Source organism: Cetorhinus maximus, chromosome 12 (assembly GCF_964194155.1).
Source record: "Cetorhinus maximus chromosome 12, sCetMax3.hap1.1, whole genome shotgun sequence".
Lineage (NCBI taxonomy): Eukaryota > Metazoa > Chordata > Chondrichthyes > Lamniformes > Cetorhinidae > Cetorhinus > Cetorhinus maximus.
The window spans coordinates 34,050,862-34,067,388 of NC_135890.1; the positions used below are offsets into that span (position 1 = coordinate 34,050,862).

Here is a 16,527-nt window from a genome sequence, read left to right on the forward strand (position 1 = left end):
ACACACACACACACGAAGCAAATGTAACTTTCAAAAAGGAATTGACTAAAGGTTTGAAGGGAAAAACATTACAGGACTATGGAGAAAGACCAGGGAGTGGGATTAATTGGATAGCACTACCAAAGAGTGCAGGAATGATAGGCTGAATGACTTCCTTTTGTGCTATTTTGTTCTATTGAAACCAATTATTTTAATAACCTTAGCATACAGCAAAGTCCTGGCTAAGCAGCTTCAAGGGATATGGTAGTTGGCACTCTTACCCTTAATTTTAAATTATTAACACAAATGTGGTAATTCTGTTCAGCTGGTAATATCTCATCGGTATTGAGGGATTACATTTTGCTGATAGTTTTACTTTAGGAATCATCAAATGCTAATATGTTCAAAAATGTGCAATGTTTTGATAAAGATGAAAATATATAGGATCTGAATTTTTATTCCATCACAAAATACAAAATTGTCCTATTTAGGTTAAACTTTGCTGGCATAACTATCAATTTGTTACAATTACAAAAAATATTGGGATATTAATATTGATGTATTGATGCCAGCCTTCAGTTGACTTCATGGGTAGAGTTGCCACTTTGGTCGCAATTGGGAATTATGTTCAATATGCATGTGAAATTTGGTTGATTAGATTATAATCTAAGTTTCCACAAATACTCATTTGCATAATAAATGTATAATTTTCCATTGATCAGTGCAATCGGGCAGCGTAATAGAATGTAATTGTTTCTTATTATTATTCTTCCATTAAAATATACTCCTTGATGTATTTAAGAGCAATAATCAAATGCAGTTTTATAGCTGAAATGGGTCAATCACCAAAAGTAGATATTGTTAATAAAGATGTCCAATCCTCCATCTTTAAAATCCCTGCAAGTGAACTATTTAACAGTTTCATTGGTGTACACCAGGCATTTCACTGTGTCTACTAGTGTCTATGCATTGGAAAGAAATGAGCACAATTTAAAGAGCCTTCCAAACCCAACAGAATCTCAATTTTGACAAGTTGTGGGGGGGGTGATGGACTGTTTCGTGGGTGAGACCTAATTCAGGCGAACTGGATTTTAAATCTGTTTTAAAGATTGTGGAAAACATGACCATTAGTGTTGGAACATAGCTCACTTAATGTTTCAGATTCCCAATCTTCTGCTGGTTCAGCCAGCTGAGCTGGACTTTGGGTGCAAAAGCCAGCAGACATTCTGCCTCATATTTGTGTGTACTGTGGTTATTTTAACTTTAGGAAGCCTGTCACCCTTGACTTAAAATAGCCTTTTAATTGATCCTTTGCTTCTTTGTAGTGGATAGATTATTAGTACCTGCAAATAGAGAGCACATGTCTTTGGAAGTGCAGCTCAAGGAGTTGCTAGACAAACTGGACATTACATGTACGATGAAATCCTGTGGTGCCAGATCTAGGCGTGCCAAGTTATTACGGAAAGAAATTAATAATATCCGCTTAAGGTTAAGCCACCAGAAGGCTCAGAGTGAACAGCTACAGAGTGAACAGCTACAGACTGAAAGCAGTGTCATTGAAGATGGGACAAAAACAGAACACGATGGTGAGTAATACAGTGAATATCATTACTGAATACATTTGATGCAATTGTCTTTAACCCTTCTTTTAGGGCAACATGTTTGTTAAAACCACCTGCATACCTAAAGTGAAACATTACCTCATGGGATGAGAAAGATCGCAATTTAACCATTAGAGGAGCTGTTCTCAGCTTAGCTTGTACAAGAACTCCACAGAAAGCAATCACTCAAGGGCTGAAGTCAGCACCCAGGAATGGTGAAGGATAATTATGCCCAGTTAGCACCAATATTCACTGTTCTGCAGTTTAACTTTAGTTGTGTTTAGGCATTTTAAATCTGGGAGGCGAATTGACTACCGATTCATATAAAATAAAATTGCACTGTGCCAGGTTTCCTTGAGCCACCCTTTTACGTAACTACTTTGTGAAGGTATTGTTCTACATATGCGAATACAATTTAAACAAATACCTGATACAGGCCTTGTATAGTAGAAAAGTAGGGGAGAACTAACTTTTTCAGATAGTACCATTAAACTATTTTTGTTGCTATTTTAAAGATTTTGTAAATATTCTGTGTACTGTTTCAGGTGATTCAAAGTCTTTGGTGCCACCTACTCTTGAGCCATCTGATTCTTTGCCTCTTCTGCCATCTTCAGAAACTCCATCTGAACCACCAACACTCAAACCAATAGAACCTAGCACTGACCAGAGTAGACTACACAAAAGAGTTAAGTTTGACAGTGAAGTGAGTAGTGCTTCCCTGCATACTGTTACAATGAACGGGCATACTACAGATGACCTGAGTAACGGTGATGTCAGTAACTCAAAAACTACTGTAGTTGATTCATCAGTTGATGTTGGTAGGCATACCTCTGTTCTTTTCCGAAAACCCCAAAGTGTGAACCCTCAAAAACAAACAAAAAATACAGACACTCAACCACTTCAGGGGCAGCTTGGAACAAAAACCTTCTTATCCGTGGTAATTCCCAGACTAGAGACACTGCTGCAGCCAAGGAAGAGGTCACGTAGCTTGTGTGGTGACTCTGAAGGCGATGGTGAAAAATTGCCCCCCAAAAAACCTGACCTAGGTAAATATCTAGAAATCTTAAGAATTCTTGCTATTTGAATATTGCTATTTTGAACTTTTTTATCAATCTTAAGTAGAGTTTTTGTAACATTACAGTATATGCATGCAACTATTGGCTGAAAGTGTTATTTTAGAAAAAGTAGCCTTTTGACCTTCAAAAATGTGTCTCAATCCCTAAGGACCAACAGTTTATAATTTTTTTTCCCAGGAACATGCAAAGATCCTTGGGGTCCAACAAGCATCCCATCCTCCTGCTGTATCTTTCAATTCCTAAATCTAAAATACTGCAGATGCTGGAAATTGAAACAAAAACAGAAAATGCTGGAAATACGCAGCAGGTCAGGCAACATTGTGGAAATACAAACAGAGTAAACGTTCACTGACTTCTTGTTTGTCGTTAACCTGAAATGTTAACTCTGTTTCTCTCTCCACTGTTGCTGCCTGACCTGCTAAGTGCTTTCAACTTTTCTTTTTTAATTCTATCAATTCCTTCTTTTTCCAAAAACCCATTTAGTTGTCTTTGAACTTCATTTATACTGTTTACGTCAACAATCTTCCTTCGTACCCTTGTTCTATAAGTCTAATATTAGGTTTATAAAGCAGACTTACAATGTGAAATAATTACCGTAAGTTGATCCCAAAGGTAGTGGTGGTAAAATAAAAGAGTAATTTTGAAAAATAAATACGAAACACTGAAGCTAGTATTGAAATTCACAATTTGTAAAATCTATTTGGTGGCCTTGTCATGCTCGACTGTTGGACATATTATAGGCTTTGATTGTACAGGCATGGGCCTACCCAATAACTGGTGTAATTCCAGCTGCACTCCAATGACCACGCTGGAACAAAGAGGCACAAAGTCTGACTTCAATGTGTTCTTGGTGTCAAATTTTAGCTTTATCTCACTTTCCTGGACTTTTTTTCTTTTTTACTGCTGTTGCACAAAGTCCAGTTACTTTTAATGAGCAAGCTGTGAGGTTGTGCATTGTAGTGATAATTTTACTGTGTATACATTGGTACAACCAGATACATATTATGCATATTAATAAGGTTTAACTTGTACTCTATGACTTATTCCCCTCCCCCAATCTCACTAATTTGCACTTTTCTACATTAATCAGTATCTGCCTCTTGTCAGACCAGTTTTCCTAATTTGTCCAAAGCTTCTTCAGTTGATAACCTGGCTTTCTTTGCTATTAATAATATAAATTGGTTTATAATTGATTTGAAAAAGCAGCTAGATAAGTTTTTGGAAATTGAAGGAAATTAGAGTAGTTAGATGGGATGGAGATTTGTAGGAAAAGGGAAATATTTATTGGGCATAATGATCTTTTCCTGTTTCTTAAAAGAAAATCAATCCCATATGAATCAATAAATATTTTCTAATGCAATAAATCTTTAGTCAGTGTTCATGATCTCATTATTGAATTGCTTTGACAAATTTAAGTCTCTTGTTCATCAAACAAAATTTCAGCACAGGAACTGATGAAGACTTTAAAGTATTGAACTAAATGTTTTAATTTTATGTTTAACCCCATTTTTATTTCTCTAGCATTATCTAATGGGTTTGGTAATGAGGAAAAACCAGAAACCACACAAACCAATACAACTGATCATCAGCGTCGTCGTTGTGCTTCAGAATCAAGTATATGCACCAGTGTTAGTGTGGTTTCCAACCATGCGAGGTAAGTATATTATTATACAAACCAAAAGGCATTTTATAAATGATTTTGCAGGAATAGAGGAATTACTTGTTAAAGCTGAATTTATGTAAAAATGTACTATTTGGTTTCATTTAAGTCAATTTAGTCTTTGTTTTGTAAAATTGGATATTTTACATTTTTTTGCAGCATGTTTGGTAATGGGCTAATATAATTTGTGAGTAAGTCCTTCAAAGGTGCAGAATCAAAAATATAATTTATTATTCTTTAATATATTAATAAGTTATGCCAACCCTTAAGTGTATATGCTGTCAATAGCAGCAGGGAGGCCTGAAGGCTGGTGGTATAGCACGTTGCTATTTTGATAACTAGGATGAAAATAAAATGCTGATTTTTTAAAAAAGTTTTTCGATTTCAAAATTTCCAAAAATATTTACCTGAGGAGGTTTACCATGGCATCAGAGCTGATGGAACGAGAATTTTCAAAATGGCTCATCCACCAGTAGTCAAATTGTGCGGTTACAAAGTGCGGCAGCTTTATATAAGCAAATTGTATTTTAAATGGAGACACACATTTTAAAAATTGCTCACAAAATGTGGCAAGTGCTTTTATTCCTTCTGTGTAATAAATCTGGCTTATTTTAAAATTATTGCAGCACTTTTTCATTTGAACAATGCAATAACTTAGGATATTTTGAAGAGGAAAGAAAAGGCATGCATTTATACGGCGCTTTTCACAACCTCTAGATGCCCCAAAGCACTTCACAGCCAATGAAGTACTTTTGAAGTGCAACAACTCTTGTAATGTTGGAAACATGGCAGCCAATTCATGCACAGCAAGCTCCCACAAACAGCAATGTGATAAAGACCAGATAATCTGTTTTTGTGATGTCCATTGAGGGATAATTTTTTTTTATTTGTTCGTGGGATGTGGATGTCGTTGGATAGGCCAGCATTTATTGCCCATCCCTAATTGCCCTTGCTCAGAGGGCATTTTTAAGAGTCAGCCACATTGCTGTGGGTCTGGAGTCACATGTAGACCAGACCAGATAAGAATGGCAGATTTCCTTCCCTAAAGGACATTCGTGAACCAGATGGGTTTAACGACAGTCGACAGTGGTTTCATGGTCATCATTAGACTTAATTCCAGATACTTATTCAATTCAAATTCCTACCATCTGAACCTTGGTCCAGAGCATTACCCTGGGTCTCTGGATTACTAGTCCAGTGACAATATTGGCCTGGATACCGGGGATAACTCTCCTTAATTTAAATATAGGCTTTTCAGGATTTTACTATTTATTTACTGATTTTTTTTTTTATTGCCCCACCTCCCCTCCCCCGCTTTAGTTGGAGAATTGGAAACGTTTCATACATTCTCCTATTTTGTTTCACTAAACATAAGCAATTTTTAAATATTGAATCCTTTCTCACTACATTATCATTTCAAGCTCGAGCATACTTGCAATGAAAATAATTTTGTCATTTTTACTTTTCTCTCTGTCAGCACAATAAGCCTTCCAAAGTGTGGCAAAGGAAAACCAGCATTAGCTCGAAGAAATCCCTTAGAAGACAGAAATGAGTTGATTGCTTGCATTGAAAATGGTAATTTTGCCAAAGCAGCTAGAATTGCAGCAGGTAAATGACTTAGAGCTATGCTAAGACCTTTTTATCATTCAAAGAGAGATTAATTAAACTATGATAAGTTGGTTCATCTTATATATTTGTGTTTTCCAAATTGATAACATCAGGAAAATGTAAAAATGCTAATTGTTTTATATGTGAAAACATTGGATTAATTATTAGCGGAAGTTGACTATATACTTAGACTGGAATTAGTCTTATAGGGAAAGTAGTGTTTTCTGAACTTTTCAATCACTTCTTAATTTGTTTTTTTTTAAATGTTTACTACATTAAAAGAGTTATTGAAAATTGTTATCTATATTAAATACTTATGTTTTGCTTACATCATTACAATTATTACCAAGAAATGACTACTTAAATTTGAATGCATCAAAAATTAATTTAGCCATGCCTGACACAACTGTGGGTGTTTAGTATAAAATTCATTGGCTAAAAAGTAATGACTCCTAACCTCTGGAAGTTGGCCCGTGCTTACAAAATGGATGGTGAAAATCATAGAATAATACAACACAGAAGGAGGCCTTTAGACCCATTGTACCTGTGCCTCTTTGTGCAGACTAGCAATCAATTCCACTTACCTGGATGCTAAATAACATAAAAGATTTTAGTTCTTTTGAGATAGCAAAGGGGCATGTTGGCCTTCATTGCAAGGAGATCGGAGTATAGGAATAAAGAAGTCTTGCTACAATTGTACAGAGCTTTGGTTAGACCACACCTGAAATACTGGTCTCCTTATTTAAGGAAGGATATGCTTGCATTGGAGGCATTACAACGAAGATTCTGTAGATTGGCCCCTGGGAAATGACAGTTCTCCTATGATTAGAAACAGAGTAAATTGGGCCTATATTCTCTGGAGAGGTGATTTGTTTGAAACATACAAGGTACTGAAGAGCTTGACAGGGTAGGCACTGAGGTTGCTTCCACTGGCTGGGAATCTGAAACACGGGGCCACAGTCTCAGGACAAGGGGGTGATCATTTAGGATTGAAACGAGGAGAAATTTCCTCACTCAAATGGTTGCGAATCCTCGTAATTCTCTACCCCAGAGGGTTGTAGTTGTTCTTTTGTTGCATATATTTAAGGCTGAGATAGACAGATCTTTGGGGTCTCGGGGAATCTAGGGATATTGGGTGCAGGTGGGGAAGTGGAGTTGAAGCCGAAGATTAGCCATGATTGTGTTGAATGGTGGGGAGAAGGCTCAGTGGCCCCTATTGTTTACTGCTCCTATTTCTTGTGTTTAAGCTCTCCCTATCTGTCATATCTGAGTCTCCGAGTAAGGTAATGGTGAAATATTGAATTTCAACTAAATTTACTCAGTAGCTAGAATTTAAACTGTTTGGTTCTTTATTGAATCCTGTATGACATTTTGTAGGAGTAAGTATTTTTTTGCTCAGGAAGAAATAGCTGGTTTTAGTTATTATAGAATGTTGTTTTTCTAGAGGTTGGCCAAAACAGTATGTGGACTTCCGCAGATTCCAGTTCTGCTTTGGAGCCCTTAAAATTGATTTGGGCAAAGTGTAGTGGTTATCCATCGTATCCAGCATTGGTGAGTAAAACTCCATGGCGTTTATTATAGCGAACAAATAGAATTAAAACTGATAATGTTTGCTTCAGAAATGGCATTATAGTCTACGTATATGCATTCCAATACAGCATGTGAGAATAGTCAGATATAGGTTCAAGATAGCTTTTTTTTTGCACAATATCTTAGTGCCTCCTAGACACACCAACGTGGAACTTATTACCTCCCATGTAGAAACAGATTGGAAAGGAGGCTCACTAGATTGTCTTGTACCTCACCTCATATTTGGTAATTATATAACACAGAAACTTGGAAGTATGTTCTTTGCTCACCCTTTCAGGTGAACATTTATGGCACATAAGACCATAGGGAAAAGGAAAGCAATATTTTGATACAAAATTAATACATTGATAGTGTGATAAGAATTTATTTAAGCATTTAAACCACAAGTATTAATGACATGTTTTTAAATAACATGAGATATTGATAAACTTCCATTAATCTCAACTGCAACAACTGGTCTATAGTTTATAATTTAGAACTATGCAAAAACGTTGAGAACACTGAGTTTTATTAATGGTCTGTAGAGGAAGATTGTAGCATAGTGATATTGTTGCTGGACTAGTAATGAAGAGTTTTGGACTAATGCTCCAGAGACAGGAGTTCAAATCCCATTAACTTAAATTCAATTAATTAAAAATATAGAATAAAATTCTAGTAACAGTAATAATCATGAAACTACCAGATTGATGTTAAAACTCATCTGGTTCACTAATGTCCATTTTGGTAGAAAATCTGCTATCCTTTCTTGATCTAGCCTACATGTGACTGCAGTCCCACAGCAATGTGGTTGACTCTTAACTGCCCTTTGAAGTGGTCTAGCCAGCCACTAAGCAGGAGCAGTTCGGCAGTGGTGCTCATACCCCAAGGACACATTTTTAAAAAAATCAAAAACTTGTATTGTTAGGCCTATCAAAAGGTCATTAACTGCTTCAGGACCAAGATTCCTGGGACATGGCTTTGTAATACAGAAATGTTACTGTTGCTTTATATATTAAATTTTTGTTCTTTTGTATTCACAATGCTATATATTTGAGCACATTTTGGGAAGAAATTTACAGCTGTTAAATATTCTGAGATATTCAAAGTTGAGCAAGTTACCCAAAAGTGAGCTTAATTAGGTGTCCTATAAAATATAAATTGTGCTTTGTGAACTGTATGTACATTAGTTCTGGTGCTCAACAAAGATTTCATTTTAGAAATTAAAATTGCTAGCTAGCCCTTGGAGCGTATAGTGATGCTGAAAAAGGCAGTTGAATGTAAAACCCAAATTTCTGACTATCGGTTCCAAAGCTTTTCAATCAATCTGAAGATTGACCATCAAAGTTTGTTCTAGTTGCAGTGTTGAAAGGACCAGATTAAACCTTTAATTTTAAAGCAGTGTTGGATGTTTCAAATGCTGTGGTTTTCTTGCTGACTTTGTCCTCAGGTTAAAATTCCATGTGCTTTTTCTTAAAATTTTACTTTAATATTGATTCATGATATAAAGAAAAAAGCTTGGGAAAAGTAACATATTCCCCCTTCTTTAATTAGGTAATTGATCCAAAGATGTCTCGAAGTGGTTTTCGCCACAATGGAGTGCCTATACCTGTACCCCCTCTAGATGTACTGAAAGTGGGAGAGCAAATGCAAAGGAGAGCTGGGGAGAAGCTTTACCTTGTTCTGTTTTTTGACAATAAACGAAGCTGGTAAGTGCACAGTTACTATGCGAATCTTTAATAAAAAACTTGAACTTTAGCTTTGCCTGTAAGTTAGATTTATAAGAGTTTCTTGTTTAAGTTAGTGTTAGATTTCAGCCACATCATTTGAGGTGACACTTTGAATAAATTAACACACTGGCTGCATTTTACATACTGGAGAAATCTCTTAAGATATTGTCGTCTTCCTCCTCTTACACAATATATTAGAAAATAAATGAAGGCACAGTTGATTTGTTTCTTTCCTAGAGTAACTGTCTGTTATGACGTGAGTTACTTTTTTTTTGTTCATTGCAGTACAAGTATTTTGAAAAGAAAGAACTTGTATTTATTTGGTCCTTTGAAGACCTCTGGGAGGTTGTTTCTCCTGGCTAGAAAATCTAGAACATGGGGGCACAGCCTCAGGTTAAGTGGTCAATCATTCCAGACTGAGATGAGGGGAAATTTCTTCACTCAGAGTTGTCAACCTTTGGAATTTTCTACCCTGAAGAGTTGTGGATGCTGTATCATTCAGTACCTTCAAGGCTGGGACAGATACATTTTTGATCTCGAGATACAGAAATATGGGGAGCAGGTAAAAAAGTGGAGTTGCGTCAGAAGATCAACCATGATCATATTGAATATTGGAGCAGGCACGAGGACCCATATTTTTTCCTGCTCCGATTTGTTGTGTATTCTTATGCATTGAGTGCACAAAAGTAGAGCTGAATCCCCAGACAGAGGAACAGGTTTTCATTTTTTGTTATTTGTTTAACTGTGATATGCCATGAAAAAGTAGACTCCCATTTTGTGGTCTAATTGATTTCCATCTTTTTTGAGTAACATTCATTTGATAAACACAAAGCTACAAGTTTTAAAATATGGATCAGATATGCCTATGTTGTAATTTGCTCACAAATAAGTCAAATGTTTATGTAGTCCAGAACTCAACTTCAGCAGCTGCAAGCTCTGCATTTCAGATCACCCAACTACTAAAGTCAGTAAGGAACAAACTTCTATGCAGGGTGGCACGTTATTGGTCAATGTCCATAAACAAAGAAATCCCCAGACTATGAACCTAACTTTCTGAACTGCAGAAGATTTAATTTGCCATACTGAATTTTATAATTAAAAATGTTTTACAATGTAAAATGCACAGTGCTGGATCTGAATTAATATAAAAATTGAGTAACATAATCTGTGTTCAGCTGTGAAGTCCAGAATATTAAACATAGGCACAAAAGCTGTACTATCATTGATACAGCATCCACAACCCTTCAGGGTAGAAAATTCCAAAGATTGTCAACTCGGCTGGATTTTGCCGTCGGCGAGCAGGGGGCGGGGCCCGCTCACCGACGGCAAAATGACGCGGGATAACGTCAGGGGGAACCCCCAACGTCATCCCGCCCCATTTAAATTTTCAGGAAGGCGAGATCAGCTGTCTGCCCACCGACCTGTTAATGGCCAATTGAGGCCATTGACAGGATAATTAAAACAATTAAAGGCCCTGCCCATCCAACTTTAAGGTTGGCGGGCAGGCCAGGAGCCCTAGTGGGCTTCTGAAAAAACATGAAACCTCATCCACCGGCGGGATGAGGTTTCATGTAGGGTTTAAAAAAGTTTATTAAAGTTTCAGTGAAATTTATTAACATGTCTCATCTCATATGACATTGTCACATGAGGGCGACATGTTAAGGATTTTATTATTTTTCTATTTTTAAAGTTTATACAGCTGTCAGTGATTTAAGGTTTGTTCCAGCAGTTTATAATGCCTTTGGGAATTCAATTTATTAGATACCCTTGCAATCAATGATAGTACTGTCTAGAACATGGGGGCACAGCCTCCGGTTAAGTAGTCAATCATTCCGGACTGAGATGAGGAGAATTTCTTCACTCAGAGGCAAAATTTTCTGCCTGTCAGGCAGGCGGGCCCGACCCAATCTCCGGCGGGCGGGGAGCCTATCCCCGCCGGAGAAGCGGGCCCCGCCGCCATTTTAAGTGGGCGGGCCAATTAAGGCCCGCCCAGCGTGACATCCGCCTTGCTATGCGCTTCCTGTGCGGGCGGGGGGTGGGATTCCCCAAATGCGAGAGTGCGCTCTTTCGCGCATGCGCACGAAAGAGCGCACATCTCCCTGAGGCAGCACTTAGCCTTAAAATGGCGGCGGGGCCCACTTCTCTGGCGGGGATCGGCTCCCCGCCCGCCGGAGATTGAGTCGGGCCCGCCTGCCTGACAGGCAGAAAATTTTGCCCTCTGAGTGAAGAAATTCTCCTCATCTCAGTCCGGAATGATTGACTACTTAACCGGAGGCTGTGCCCCCGTGTTCTATATGGAATTATCATTGATTGCAAGGGTATCTAATAAATTGAATTCCCAAAGGCATTATAAACTGCTGGAACAAACCTTAAATTTCATGAAAGTCAAATGGATCCCAGAACATTGTGTCCACTGTTTAACTTCATTCCACCTTTCTTAGTATGAAGTGTTTTTTGTCTCTGAGTAACTATTGTGTAAATTTGTCATCATCTGAAAATGTCCAAACTATGGTATTCTTCTAAGATGAGTGCTTGTATCACTGTATACAACAGCAGTTGATAATGAGAAAAGACGGTGCTGTGTTGTGATACCAGGAAATTAGAGTCATAGAGTTTTACAGCATGGAAAAAGGCCCTTTGGCCCATCATGTCCACGCCAGTCATCAGCCACTATCTATTCTAATCCCGTTTTCCAGTGGCCCGTAGCCTTGTATGCTCTGGCGTTTTAAGTGTTCATCTAAATAATACTTGAATGATGTGAGGGTTCCTGCCTTTACCACCCTTTTGAGGCATTGAGTTCCAGATACCCACCGTCTGGTTGAAAAAAAATTTCTTCAAATCCCCTCTGAACCTCCTGACCCATACCTTAAATCTATGCCCCCTGGCTATTGACCCATCCACTAAAGGGAAAAGTTTCTTCCTATTTACCCTATCTATGCCCCTCATAATTTTGTACACCTCAATCAGGTCCCCCCTCAGCCCCCTCTAAGGAAAATAACCCCAGCCTATCTAGTCTCTCTTCATAGCTGAAACGCTCCAGCCCAGGCAACATCCTGGTGAATCTCCTCTACACCCTCTCTAGTGCAGTCACACACTTCCTATAGTGTGGCGACCAGAACTGCACACAGTACTCCAGATGTGGCCTAACTAACATTTGATACAGCTCTATCATAACCTCCCTCCTCTTGTATTCAGTGCCCCAACTAATAAAGGCAAGTATCCCATATGCCTTCTTAACCACCTTATCTACCTGTCATGCTGCCTTCTAGGACCTATGGACATGCACACCAAGGTCCCTCTGATCTTCTGTACTTCCTTGGGTCCTACCATTCATTGTGTACTCCCTTGCCTTGTTAGTCCTCCCAAAATGCATCACCTCACACTTTTCAGGATTAAATTCCATTTGCCACTGTTCTGCCCATCTGACTAGCCCATCTATGTTGTCCTGTAGTCTTAAGGCTTTCCTCCTCGCTATTTATCACACCACCAATTTTCATGTCACCTGCAAACTTACTGATGATACCTCCTACATTCATGTCTAGATCATTAATGTACACTACAAACAGCAAGGGACCCAGCACTGAACCCTGCAGTACGCCACTGGACACCAGCTTCCAGTCACAAAAACAATCTTCAACCACTGCTCTTTGCCTCCTGCTTCTAAGCCAATTTTGGATCCAATTTGCCAAACTTCCCTGGATCCCATGGGCTCTTACCTTCTTGACCAGTCTCCCATGCGAGACCTTGTCAAAAGCCTTACTAAAGTCCATGTAGACTACATCAACTGCACTACCCTCATCTACACACTTAATCACCTCCTCGAAAAATTCAATCAAATTAGTTAGACATAATCTCCCGCTGACAAAGCCATGCTCACTATCCTTGATTAATCTTTGCTTCTCCAAGTGGAGATTAACTCTGTCCCTCAGAATTTTTTCCAAAAGCTTTCCTACCACTGATGTTAGACTCACTGGCCTATAGTTCCCTGGTTTATCCCTACCACCCTTCTTGAATAATGGTACCACATTAGCTGTCCTCCAGTCCTCTAACACCTCTCCTGTGGCCAGAGAGGATTTAAAAATTAATGTCAGGGCCCCTACAATCTCCGCCCTTGCCTCCCACAGCAGCCTGGGAAACATCTCATCTGGGCCTGGGGATCTATACACTTCTAAGCCCGCTAATACCTCCTCCCCCTCGATGCTAATTTGTTCAAGTATATCACAGTCCCCCTCCCTGATTTCTATACCTACATCGTCCTTCTCTATAATGAATACAGGTGCAAAGTACTCATTTAAAACCTCACCTATGTCTTCCGGCTCCTCTCACAGATTGCCACTTTGGTCCCAAATGGGCCCTGCTCTTTCCCTCGGTATCCTCTTGCCCCTAACATACTTCTAAAATGCCTTTGGATTTTCCTTTATTTTACCCACCAGTGTTTTTTCGTGCCCCTCTTCGCTCTCCTAATTTCTTTTTTTAAGTAATTCCCTGCACTTTCTGTACTCTAGGGCTTCCACTGTTTTGAGCCCTCGGTATCTACCATAAGCTTCCCTTTATTCCTTATCCAACTCTGTACATCCTGTCAATTGCATAACCATTTTGTATTGTTTCGTGTTCCTCTGATAGCTCTGCATGTAAAACCACCTTATGAAAGAGTTCTAAGCACACTTGATCATTCCTTAATCTGTGTTGTGGTGCTGATATCAGCAGAGAAAATGGTGAGGTGCTATAATCAGCCTGGAAGGGAAACATTGAAAGATGTGCTCACAAATTTTATTTCAACAATGACCTTTTAGCAGATGTATTATCTTTTTTAAGTAATGTATTTATTACTCTCAACAGGCAGTGGCTACCAAAATCCAAAGTGGTTCCTCTTGGCATTGATGAAACCATAGACAAAATAAAAATGATGGAAGGTCGAACTTCTTCCATTCGGAAATCTGTTCGCATTGCTTTTGAGCGGGCAATGCTCCATCGAAGCAGAGTTCAAGGTGAACAAACCAGTGACTTGAGTGACATTGATTGAAAATGTCAAGTGTGGGACATATACTCATCTGGCTTATAGTTAAACACCAAGAAAGCTTTACAGAACCATTTCTCAGTTCTTAAAGAATGTACTTTCCACTTTTGTCTCAATCATTGTTCCAGTAGTTGTGCTTAGAGAAATTATGGCACCTGCTGATCCACTGCCAGCTGTAATTATGTTTTTCATACATCGTTATCTTTCTTGTAAGCATCCAAATTTTCCGCTATAAGTTTTTGACAGGATTAACTTGTTCATAGTGTTTATAGGTCACAGGAAAAAGCTGTAAATACTTGTACATTGCTGCACACCGTAAATTATTCTGTTAGTCAAAATTGATTACTATCTGTTTCTGGTACTTTTTTATATAATCTGAATGTTCTGTAACTTATTAAATAAACAGAAAAAAGTTGTTGATGTAACCAAGCGCCATGCAGCAGGTAATTTTGGTGCAAAATATGCTGAAAAAAGTTAATGGTCAAAATCAAGATAACTTTAAATGGTGTGCAATAGAGCAGTAAAATGAGCTTTTGTATTTCTTACCAAAAGAAATTTTGATTCTCAAGTTTGTTATATATTTTAAGTTGGGTTGTGTTTCATAATATTAAAAATCAAGCACATGCTTGTTTATCAGAGTAAAGTTTCCCTGCAGTGTACCTCTATCACTCTAGGTTTTATTCAAAAACTCCCTTTAAAACAATAATTTTGAACTGGTGCTAATTATCTCAACCAAAGCATGTTGAAAAGTCAATAGGCATCCCTGTCTTACCCAAAAAGCATAATACCTTTCCCTTTCTAAAATCTTGTACATTATATTAGCAAAAACTATGTGATGCATTCTCGTATCTGATCAGTCTGAAGATAAGAGGCAGAACAAAGTCACTTCACATATGAATATCTTTCTGTGGATGGGTAAGTTTAAAGAGTGCATCCTATTACTGGTGGTAGGTGGGTGAAAGTTTTTCAATTTTCCTCCTGACAATTCTAGCTGAAATCTTGACCTTGAATTTGCTAGCTTAGTGCAATATTAAATGAACACCTTGCCTTCTGTATCGCTGCTTTAAGATTGATTCAATTCATGGTGCTAAAAAAAAATGATTTACCAAAATGTAGCATTATCCTTAAACAGCATTTAAAGTAATAATTCTAAAATACTTGGAAAGGTATATTTTGAAAGGGAAACTGGTGTGCAGGTTTGATTTTGGGTATTTATGAAATGCAGCTTTTTTAAAAAATTACCCCCAAAAAGTTGGCATTTACTGCCCAGAATACCTGATTTGCTGGAGCGCTTGTTGTACTAAGTGGTTTTGTAGCCTGTGTATATTGTATATGAATTCACTTCAAACAAACTTGTAACTTTTTTTACTTTGGGAGGAGTATTTTAATATTACATTTCTTTTCTGCTGTGATTTAATATGGGACCTGTACACAATTTTTTAAAAACAATTTGTGCCTGCATTTGTGTTTTTTAATTTATTGTAGAAAGTGTACAGATTTGCTTTGTAGTAACTTTTATAAGCAGCTGAACTGGTTTGAAACTGAAATTTGTAAAGTGTTATAACTATAGAACAAATGTTTGGTTGACTACAGGCACATCAGTTTAAAACTGTACTTTGGGAAGGAATAAATGTGATGCAATCTGTTTGTTGCATATTCCCTAAATTATGCTTTAATGACGTTTTTGTGTTCAGTGATTTGTTGAGTTGTATGGGACAATTGTAACAAAAATGTGTAAAATTCTGCCAACAATGGGGAAGGTGGGTAGCTGTAGAATGTTTGAATGTGTTTTCTATGTTGAAATGTGTTAATTGAGTTAGTGTATTCATTTTCAATTGATAAAAGTTGTGTAAATATTTTCTTTTGGACACAATGAGGTAGAACAGGCTAACAAGTATGGCTTTCTTTAAACTAATGATTTTAAAAATAAAAATGCATTTAGATTTTGTGAACCATAAAGTAACCTAGTGACTGGAAGTAAATTAACATTTTCTTGCCTAAACATTTCAGGAGTAGCTAAATTAGGTCATAAGGTGAAACTATTGTCACAGTTGCAGAATTTTGTAAGGATTCTCAAGCTAAAGAAATGAATTATATTGCTTACCATAAAATGTGATATGGTAACCAGTGTCCTAACAATCGGAACAACCTTTGTTACTAGTTGTAGGTTATGAAGGTGTCTCGATAGCTTACTAGTAAATGCTCAGATCAGAGGGGTACTGAGGTACAAATGTGAGGTCCTGCATTTCATCCATGATCCGGTTGGGGTGGCATTTTCTTAGAAGAGGAA

General features: G+C 37.8%; 1 protein-coding gene across 2 annotated transcripts in view; it reads left to right on the forward strand.

Moving 5' to 3' along the window:
- The window catches only part of brd1a (bromodomain containing 1a), a 39,265-nt gene extending 23,363 nt beyond the window's left edge, over window positions 1-15,902 (forward strand). For both annotated transcript variants that reach the window (XM_078553340.1, XM_078553341.1), the window contains exons 7-13: window positions 1,305-1,565; window positions 2,126-2,626; window positions 4,178-4,310; window positions 5,794-5,924; window positions 7,369-7,475; window positions 9,045-9,199; window positions 14,060-15,902. In XM_078553340.1, coding sequence (XP_078409466.1) covers window positions 1,305-1,565; window positions 2,126-2,626; window positions 4,178-4,310; window positions 5,794-5,924; window positions 7,369-7,475; window positions 9,045-9,199; window positions 14,060-14,243 — 1,472 coding nt within the window. In that variant the 3' untranslated portion in view covers window positions 14,244-15,902. The remainder of the gene's footprint in view (window positions 1-1,304; window positions 1,566-2,125; window positions 2,627-4,177; window positions 4,311-5,793; window positions 5,925-7,368; window positions 7,476-9,044; window positions 9,200-14,059) is intronic.
- Window positions 15,903-16,527: the final 625 nt, after the last annotated feature.